Genomic DNA, 10,485 nt, shown 5'->3' on the forward strand with positions numbered 1-10,485 from the left:
AGAAATGAAAAAGGAGAAGTAACAACTGACCCTGCAGAAATACAACAAATCATGAGGGAGTACTACAAGCCACTATATGCCAATAAAATGGACACCCTGGAAGAAACGGACAAATCCTTAGAAAAGCACAACTTTCCAAGCCTGAACCAGGGAGAAATAGAAAATATAAAGAGACCAATCACAAGCACTGAAATTGAAACTGTGATTAACAATCTTCCAACAAACAAAAGTCCAGGACCAGATGGCTTCACAGGTGAATTCTGTGAAACATTTAGAGAAGCGCTAACACCTATCCTTCTCAAACTCTTCAAAAATATAGCAGAGGGAGGAATACTCCCAAACTCATTCTATGAGACCACCATCTCCCTGATACCAAAACCAGAAAAGATGTCACAAAAAAAGAAAACTACAGGCCAATATCACTGATGAACATAGATGCAAAATTCCTCAACAAAATACTAGCAAACAGAATCCAACAGCACATTAAAAGGAGCATACACCATGATCAAGTGGGGTTTATCCCAGGAATGCAAGGATTCTTCAATATATGCAAATCAATCAATGTGATACAACATATTAACAAATTGAAGGATAAAAACCATATAATCATCTCAATAGATGCAGAAAGAGCTTTCAATAAAATTCAACACCCATTTATGATAAAAACTCTCCAGAAAGTAGTCATAGAGGGAACTTACCCCAACATAATAAAGGCTATATATGGCAAACCCACAGCCAACATCATTCTCAATGGTGAAAAACTGAAACCATTTTATCTAAGATCAGGAACAAGACAAGGTTGCCCACTCTCACTGCTGTTATCCAACATAGTTTTGGAAGTTTTATCCACAGCAGTCAGAGAAGTAAAAGAAATAAAAGGAATCCAAATCAGAAAAGAAGAAGTAAAACTGTCACTGTCTGCAGATGACATGATACTATACACAGAGAATCCTAAAGATGCTACCAGAAGACTACTAGAGCTAATCAATGAATTTGGTAGAGTAGCAGGATACAAAACTAATGCACAGAAATCTCTTGCATTCCTATACATTTTTGATGAAGAATCTGAAAGACAAATTAAGGAAGCACTCTCATTGACCACTGCAACAAAAAGAATAAAATACCTAGGAATAAACCTACCTAGGGAGACAAAAGACCTATATGCAGAAAACTATAAGACACTGATGAAAGAAATTAAAGATGATACAAACAGATGGAGAGATATACCATGTTCTTGAATTGGAAGAATCAACATTGCGTAAATGACTATACTACCCAAAGCAATCTACAAGTTCAGTGCAATCCCTATCAAACTACCAATGGCATTTTTTACAGAACTAGAACAAAAAATTTCACAGTTTGTATGGAAACACAAAAGACCCCAAATGGCCAAAGCAATCTTGAGAAAGAAAAACGGGGCTGGAGGAATCACACTTCCTGACTTCAGATTGTACTACAGTAATCAAGACAGTATGGTACTGGCACAAAAACAGAAATATAGATTAATGGAACAGGATAGAAAGCCCAGAGATAAACTCACGCACATATGGTCACCTTATATTTGATAAAGGAGGCAAAAATATACACTGGAGACAAGATAGCCTCTTCAATAAGTGGTGCTGGAAAAACTGGACAGCTACATGTAAAAGAATGAAATTAGAACACTCCCTAACACCATACACAAAAATAAACTCAAAATGGATTAAAGACCTAAATGTAAGGCCAGACACTATAAAACTCTTAGAGGAAAACATAGGAAGAACACTCTTTGTCATAAATCACAGCAAGATCCTTTTTGACTCATCTCCTAGAGAAATGGAAATAAAAGCAAAAATAAACAAGTAGGACCTAATGAAACTTAAAAGCTTTTGCACAGCAAAGGAAAACATAAACAAGAAGAAAAGACAACCCTTAGAATGGGGGAAAATATTTGCAAACAAAGCAACTGACAAAGGATTAATCTCCAAAATATACAAGCAGCTCACGCAGCTCAATATCAAAAAAACAAACAACCCAATCCAAAAATGGGCAGAAGATCTAAATAGACATTTCTTCAAAGAAGATATACAGATTGCCAATGAACACATGAAAGGATGCTCAACATCACTAATCATTAGAGAAATGCAAATCAAAACTACAATGATGTATCACCTCACACTGGTGAGAATGACCATCATCAAAAAATCTACAAGCAATAAATGCTGGAGAAAAGGGAAGCCTCTCGCACTGTTGGTGGGAATGTAAATTGGTACAGCCACTATGGAGAACAGTATGGAGGTTCCTTAAAAAACTAAAAATAGAACTACCATATGACCCAGCAACCCCACTACTGGGCATATACCCTGAGAAAACCATAATTCAAAAATAGTCATGCACCACAATGTTCATTGCAGCACTATTTACAATAGCCAGGACATGGAAGCAACCTAGGTGTCCATTGACAGATGAATGGATAAAGAAGATGTGGCACATATATACAATGGAACATTACTCAGCCATAAAGGGAAACGAAATTGAGTTATTTGTAGTGAGGTAGATGTACCTAGAGTCTGTCATACAGAGTGAAGTAAGTCAGAAAGAGGAAAACAAATACCGTATGCTAACACATATGTATGGAATCTTGAAAAAAAAAAAAAGGTTCTGATGAACCTAGGGGCAGGACAGGAACGACACAGACATAGAGAATGGACGTGAGGACATGGGGAGGGGGAAGGGTAAGCTGGGATGAAGTGAGCGAGTAGCATTGACATATATACACTACCAAATGTAAAATAGATAGCTAGTGGGAAGCAGCTACATAGCACAGGGAGATCAGCTCGGTGCTTTGTGACCAGCCAGAGGGGTGGGCTAGGGAGGGTGGGAGGGAGATGCAAAAGGGATGGGATATGGGGATATATGTATACGTATAGCTGTTTCACTTTGTTATACAGCAGAAACTAACACAACATTGTAAAGCAATTGCACTCCAATAAAGATGTTAAAAAAATAAATTAGTAAATAAAGAGTATCAATAAAATACAAACAAAGAAAAAAAAGAAGGGTGCATTATTAAGCACCTTACCTGTAAGGCTTCTTTTTAAGCCTTACAACCGAGCTCTTCTTCCTGTGTCTCCTGACTAGTCCTACATCTCAGTGTTTACTCCCTTCCTCATCTCCCCTTTTACCTGTCTACATAGTGGAACCAATATCCTATATATGGAAGTGTTGGTTTTGACAGAACCTGTGACCTCCATAGAGACTGTCTTCCCAAGCCAGCTCAGCTTTGACAATGGGCTCTAGTTCTCCAGCTTCTTCCATGGCCCTGGAAACTCAGTAAAACCTTGCCTGCAGCTGTGTTCCTCAGTTCGTTAGCTCTCTCCAGCCTCCTCCTCCACCAGCAAGAGGCTGGTGTCCAAAAGTCTGGTTTTCAGGCCAGTGCCTCAGAGTTGGACTCCGCTTTTCTGTCCAGTCTCTTTAGATTACAGACTAGTTGGACTGTCCATCTGGCTTTCAATCTCACCTTCATATGCTTGGATCACCCTCAACTTTATGGTCTCTGACTTTCAAACCAACCCAGGACCCCAAAGGTCTTGGCCCGTATTCTGTGTATGGGGTTCCTACTAGGCTAAGAGTTACGTTCAGACTACCCTAGTTAAATATGTCTTTTCATGCATGCCGATGTCATGTCTCAGCCAACAGGACTTGACCTGTGGTGACCCAAATCTACAGAACAACAATCCTCTTGTAACTTTTCTTGATCCTTGATCTGGCTCATCTATCCTCATGACTTCATGTTTATTTTAGCCCTGACCTCCTTCAGTTTTCTAGACACATAATTTATATTATCTTTAGTACATCTCTTGGATTTCCTGCTCTCAGAGAAGTTTATTGATTTGTTAATTCATCCAACAGGCACGTATGAACACCTACCGGTTGGCACTGCAGACAGTCGGAGCTTAGTCAGGGAGTTAGACAAAATAAAGGGCTGTGTCAGTTAGGATGCTTTTTATTGCTAATGACAGAAGTCCTGATTCAAACTGGCTTAAGCAAAAATGGAATATATTCCCTCACATACCTGGCAAGTCTAGGGGTAGATCTGGTTTCCTCAGGCACAGCTGGATTCATGGATCTTAAATGCTATCTTTGGGACCTGGCCTGTCTTCATCTCTCAGCTCTGCTCTCTTCTGCTTTGCGATGGCTTCATTCTCAAGCTCTCCACATGGTGGCAAGATAGATGTTAACATTGCCAGGCCCACATTCTCCTAGGTGCCAGTACAACAGAAAAGGTACTGCTCTCTCAGTAGCCCCAACAAATGTCCCACTACGTCTTGTGGTTTCTCACTGGATTATATGCTCTTCCCTGAACAGATGACTTTGGCCAGGGAAATTTGATGATCTAACTGGGCAGACTGGAGTCATATGTCCTCTCCTTATAGTTGAGTGTGGAGTCAACTCTATTCAAACATTTAAGTTGAGAGCAAGGGATACAGTGGTTCCCCTGAGGAAAAGGCGATGGATCTGAGATAGTAAAAAATTTTTAAGTTGCCAGTCACAGCCATTATGTTCATGATAAATGTGTATGATAGAGCTTACAAACAGGCTCAAGTCTGGCAAAGCGAACGTTTGACTTCATATATGATAGGCAAAGGATTCCCTCCTCCCTTATCCTTCAATCCTTTTCCTTCCTTCCTTTCAGCAGAATTTAGTGAGTGCCTATTTTGTTCCAGGTGCAAAACATAGATTGTCCTAGAAATTGACCCTGCTCATAAGGAGCTTACAAAGTAATGAGGTAGAGAGTTAGTAAGAGCAGTGTACCCACGTTTACTGAGAACTTATGTTTTAAGAAATAGAAATATGAAGAGTATTTCTGTGTTTTTTATAAAATTAAAAAGACAACTTAACCATTATATTGTTTAAAGTCTTTACCCAGGCTATCTCAGTAAATTCTAGTTTGTTTAGTGCTTGGAATAAGTCTCTCTGGTATGCTCCATGAAATAATAGAAACTCCATAATCCCCAATTTTTAAATTTTTGCCCAGGCTACTGTAAAACTCAGAGTTAAAACCTGTGCTTAATTAAAAGAAGCTTTCCTTTGCCTAAATTTTCCTTAAGATTTTTTTTTTTTTTATACTTGGTTTAGGGTTTTGTGATTTTATTGTTTCTGGGACTTTTGTAGTCAGGTACCTCAAAATAGAGATACAACAGAGATAAACAAAATACCTTTAATTTCCACTTTTACCTTTTGCCTCTGATCTATGGCAGGTTATTAAAGCATCTCCCACCAGTGCCCAGTCACTTCCGCTCCTGTATCCAGACATCTCTATTAATGTATTCACAGCTTGTGTATAGCGGGCCGACCAGACTCTGAAAGGAACACATGTGGATATGTACATTTTTTTTAAAGGCAACAAACATGAAAATATTTTTGTGACATTCAAGATCTAACATGCGACCTTTATATTATTTTGTTCTGTACTATGGAAAAAAAAAATTGAGAAAAGCAACACAGATAATCCAAGGATTAGGGAATACATGAACACAGTGGTTCTCAACTGGAGAGTTGGCAATGCCTGGAGACATTCTTGATCTTCCTGGCTACCGGAATCTTGTGGGTAGAGGCCGGGGACGCTGCTGAACATTCTACGATGCACAGGACTGGCCCCACGAGGAAAAGTAATCTGGTCCAAAATGTCAATAGTGCCATTATTAGAGAAACCTTGCATTAATAGGATTTTTAGAATTCTAAACCCTGAAAGGATTCAGAACAATCTTGTAACTTAGGCTTCAGACAAAACTAGAAACAAATGAGACTCAAAGAATTATCAAATCCTGGAGCTAACGGAAAGGTCATCTAGTCTGGACTAGACGTGTGATCAGGCAGCTGGCCCAATCTCTCTGGGCCTCAGATTCCTATTCTGCAAAAAGGGATATGAAAGCTTGCCTCAAATGATTGCTCTGAGGATTAACTGAAAGAATACATGTGAAATGTTCAGTGAAGTACCTGACCACGATGTGTTGTTAATAAATAGTGGTAGTGAGAGCTGAGGTGGTAATTACGATTACCATCGTCCAAGGTCACAGAGCTAGTACCCAGCTTGTTTAACCCCGTTCTCCTGACTCCCTGTCCCATTTTTTCTTTCTTTTATGCTCCATTGAGGGTCTATGAAGAAAGGTTATAGGGGCAACTCAGTGGGGATTAAAGAGCGCTGGCCTGGAGAGCAGCTTAGTAGCTGGTACTTCAGGAGAAAGTCTGAACAAAAGTTCTTCATAAAAGACAGGCAGGGGGGGCTGCCCTGGTGGCGCAGTGGTTGAGAGTCTGCCTGCTGATGCAGGGGACACGGGTTCGAGCCCTGGTCTGGGAAGGTCCCACATGCCGCGGAGCAACTAGGCCCGTGAGCCACAGCTACTGAGCCTGCGCGTCTGGAGCCTGTGCTCCGCAACAAGAGAGGCCGCGGCAGTGGGGGGCCCGCGCACCGCGATGAAGAGTGGCCCCCGCTCGCCACAACTAGAGAAAGCCCTCGCACAGAAACGAAGACCCAACACAGCCAAGGATAAATTAATTAATTAAATAATTAAAAAAAAAAAAAAAAAAGGCAGGGGGTTTAACTCATAGGTGGGAGCTAAGGAAGACTAAAAAGGATTGGTTCCTACCTGAAACAGGCTACTCTCTCTGATCCCAAAGCTCTGGGAATGGTGTTCCAGGTGGTCCTGCCTCCAGGAAGGGTGGGGCTTAGTTCACATGACCTTTACCGAACCGTTATATCCCTCACCTTGTCTCACAGCCCCAACAGACATCTGTTGGGGAAGGTCCCTGCAATGCTGGGATGCTTAGACAGTATTTCTGGGGACCCTTTCATCTCTAAGATTCTCTGATGTCTGATAAGTTTTGTGGGCCTTGTGCTGGAGCGATCATGTGACATTGTAGGTAATACCCAGTAGGTGTGTGTAGACGGCCACAGATCTCCTGTTTTATGATTTGTGGGGTAAAAAATGCTTTATTAGATTGTACTAATTCAGTCAGCATGAGCATATGATTGAGATGTTGTGCAAAATGCTTTTTCTCCTCTGAAAATAATAGTAAATTATCTTACCAACAATTCTGTGTAATAGCTTTCCCCTCATTTTCTTAAAAAACTTATAAAAATTCTTTGCAGTTACTCTATGAGTTAAATTTTTATTTCTCTTATTAGGTTCACCAACTAAATTGTTTTTAATCAGTGGCTTTCTATAAAAACTCGCCGAAGTCAAAAGCATTAAAACTCTCTGGATCACAAGTGTGGATTAAATTCTCTTGAGGGAAAATCTCATTCATTTAGTAACCTTCTCTCGAATATCCCATGTGTTGGATTGAACTCCTACAGTGATTCTACCTCCAACAAAAATATTCTACATAATTAGTCATTTAAAGACATTTTCTCCTGTATCTGAACATGTCAGTCCTCCAACTATTAATTAGATTACTTTAAAAAAGCAACACGAACAAGTCAGTATATGAGAAAACTGTGAATCACAGCTGATTTTATCTGTTTTCCATATGTTTGTGTGACATTCAAGATCCACAAAGCATTCGGAGAAGAGCAACATGCACCCATCCCGTGGGTGCTGGCTGAGCACCAGGCATTGTGTGCACACGTCCTGTAGCACAGGACAGGCCACCCAGGTGCAGAGAAGTGAACCGCTTTGTCCCAACTCACACAGTTGGTAAGCAGGAGAGCCGACAACACAGCCCCACCTGGCTTCTAACTGCACGAGTTTGCTACAGACCGGATCTTAACAAGGAATCGCTCAAGACTTAGAATAATAAAAAAATCCTCCCTAATATTGGACTGTTTTTCGTTTAAAATTAGAGCAGTATTCTGTGTTTTTATTTGACCTTCAACTTTTTTTTTTTTTTCAAGGTGTTATGTAACGGACCAGGAACATGTGTTCCTATCTGTATATCTGCCCTTCTCCTTGGGATACTAGGAATAAAGAAAGTGATCATTGTCTACGTTGAAAGCATCTGCCGAGTGGAACATTTATCCCTGTCCGGAAAGATTCTGTTTCACCTCTCCGATTACTTCATTGTTCAGTGGCCGACTCTTAAGGAGAAATATCCCAAATCTGTCTACCTCGGGCGAATTGTTTGATGAATGACAACTTACTTCTTTAGAATTTTGCAGTCAACAATATTTACTATAAATGGGGAACAAAAAACTGCATGTTTATTGTAAAAGCTTTTGAGAATCCTGAGAATTATTGGTGGTCAAGAGTAAAGAAATGTATAAGTAACCCAGTGAGGAAACTGAGGTTGCTTTTATAAAACAAACATTAATAAACCATTAAGTGTTTATGCCTCTGTGCTCCAAATTTCTGTTCTATATAAAGGTGTTTACCACTACCTGCAAGTTATCTTCTGACTTGTTTTACTAATATTTTACTAATATTTTCTAGAACTAAATATAGAATTTGTATGATTAGCCACATTTCCTGTTCTACAGCTTTTTTTTTTTTTTTTTTACAGTATTCTGCATTATAGAAAGAAAAAGAAAAATATTTCTTAGTTTTTGTTCAGACACAACAGGCTTTATTTCCTGTATGGAAGCAGAGAGGTCCCTAGTGAATCCTTTCAGCATAAAGGAAGCAGTTATATTAAATTGGCTTCATGACAATTTGCACTCCACAGGCTTCCAGAACTGAGCGCATAAACCAGTATCTGTTTTTATTCTTTGGTTTTGCTTTGTGAGTAGTTGGCCTCACTCCAGGATATCTTTTTAAATCTTTTGTTTGTTAAAATAAATTAGAAGGTGACTACTGTCATACGAGTAAAAACATGGTTCTGTTTATCAGGGCCGAACTCTCAAAACATTTTTTTTAATGTTATAGTAAATTCACGATTTTGTGGCTATAGCTATCTCTGGCATTTTAAGATGTGTAGGCTCAGGAGAGTATATATTTACTTAGCATTTACTTAAGTGCTTGTTGTATGCCAGGTGTTCTTCTAAGCACTTTTCAAATATTAACTCATTTAACTCTAATAACAACTCAATGAGGTAGGGACTGTTATTACCCCCATTTTACAGATGACTTTCCAAGCTCATATGACTAGTAAGTGCCAAATCGAGAATTCGAGCCCAAGCTTAAGAGCAGAGCCAGTTTCATGGGCATGTGGCCTCTGCGACCACATAGGGACCCATAGTTAGGAGGGCCCGACACTTGGTTTAATACTCTGCTGTCTCTCTCTTGAATTTCTTAGCATATTTTGAACAAGAGGCTCACATTGTATTTTGCACTGGACCTTGCCGATTATTTAGCTGGCCCTGCTTGAGAATCTGTGCTCCTAAAGAGCCATGTCAACTACAACAGAAGTACAACACCGAATGCAGGGCCTGGCCCAGCAGCTCTGCAATAAACAGGAATTCCATTCCCCTCCCTGCTATTTTAACAAGGCAACAAACAATGAGAAGACCTCTTGTGATGTTTAAGTTTTTTTTTTCCTCTTAAATCTGTCTTATAAGTATGATATAATTGTAATAAAGAAATGGTAAGAAATTAACAAAGAAATTGACTTTTGGTGAAAAGAGGCTTGATCACCCAAGATGACATAAAATTAAAATGCTGAGGCTACCCTAGCCTTTCTTGTTCTTTTAGAAATTCTCCTTCTCTGAATAAAGTAAAGTAGGCGCATCTGTCAGGACATTTTCCCAGGTTTTTGGCTGGAGAAACGCATGGCAGAAGACTCTCAGAATAGTGAAAGCACTTTGCCGTCTGGGTTCGGTGGCCAGCGGGGCAGCCAAGCACTAGTTCACTGTGCTTTGACTTTAAATCTCAGATCTCAGGCACTGGCTCTGTGTCACCTGACGTAAAGGTCTGAAATATCAGGTAGCATATTTGTGTGGTTCCACCAGGAGCGGAGATGAAGTAAGCCTCTACTTTTCTAGGGAGAAAGTGATTTTTTTTTTTTTTTTTTAGAGACAGCAGCACGTACCTTTTATGCATCTTTGAAAAGTTTTTCTCTGTCACTGTTCCTGAGTGGCACTAGGTGAATAGTTGATGAGTGGACTTTGTTCAGTGCAGTTAATGCCTGTCTGTGCTCCAGGGCAGCTGTCCCAGGGCCCCCGCAACTAAGCCTGCTGCATTGGCTCCTGTCGGGCCAGAGCTTACAATGCTTAGGCCATGGAGAATTGTAGAAAAGAAGCCATGATTTTTTCCAGAAACGTATGTCCCAGATGTTTTGCAGAGCCTTAACTTAGACGGTGGTTAGCCTGGAATGTCAGAGAAAGAATCTGTGTGTGTTATATCACTAAAAGTTCAGAAATATCTTCCTGGGTTCGGGCTGCTATGCACACGTTTTAGAGCCCGGCTGAGGCACATGGGATCATGCCTTCTTGCTCAGTTCCAGATTATTTGGTAAACAAATGCCTATTCCCCTGTGTCTTATTGTTATGGCTAATTCAAGTCCTCAGGGTCACACTAACAAAGGGAGCTGGTTTGAGATTGCAGTAGGGGCTGTATCCCTGCTGTGCAT

General features: G+C 40.1%; 1 protein-coding gene across 2 annotated transcripts in view; it reads left to right on the top strand.

Moving 5' to 3' along the window:
- The window catches only part of ALG14 (ALG14 UDP-N-acetylglucosaminyltransferase subunit), a 103,175-nt gene extending 94,865 nt beyond the window's left edge, over nt 1-8,310 (top strand). Inside the window, exon 5 of one of the 2 annotated variants that reach the window (XM_082409581.1) lies at nt 7,877-8,020. In XM_082409581.1, the coding sequence (XP_082265707.1) occupies nt 7,877-7,887 (11 nt within the window). In that variant the 3' untranslated portion in view covers nt 7,888-8,020. Of the gene's footprint in view, nt 1-7,876 lie in introns of both variants that reach the window. The other variant, XM_082409582.1, reaches the window with a different exon arrangement.
- The last annotated feature ends 2,175 nt before the right edge of the window (nt 8,311-10,485 follow it).

This window comes from Balaenoptera physalus, assembly GCF_965194825.1.
Source record: "Balaenoptera physalus genome assembly, chromosome: 1".
Lineage (NCBI taxonomy): Eukaryota > Metazoa > Chordata > Mammalia > Artiodactyla > Balaenopteridae > Balaenoptera > Balaenoptera physalus.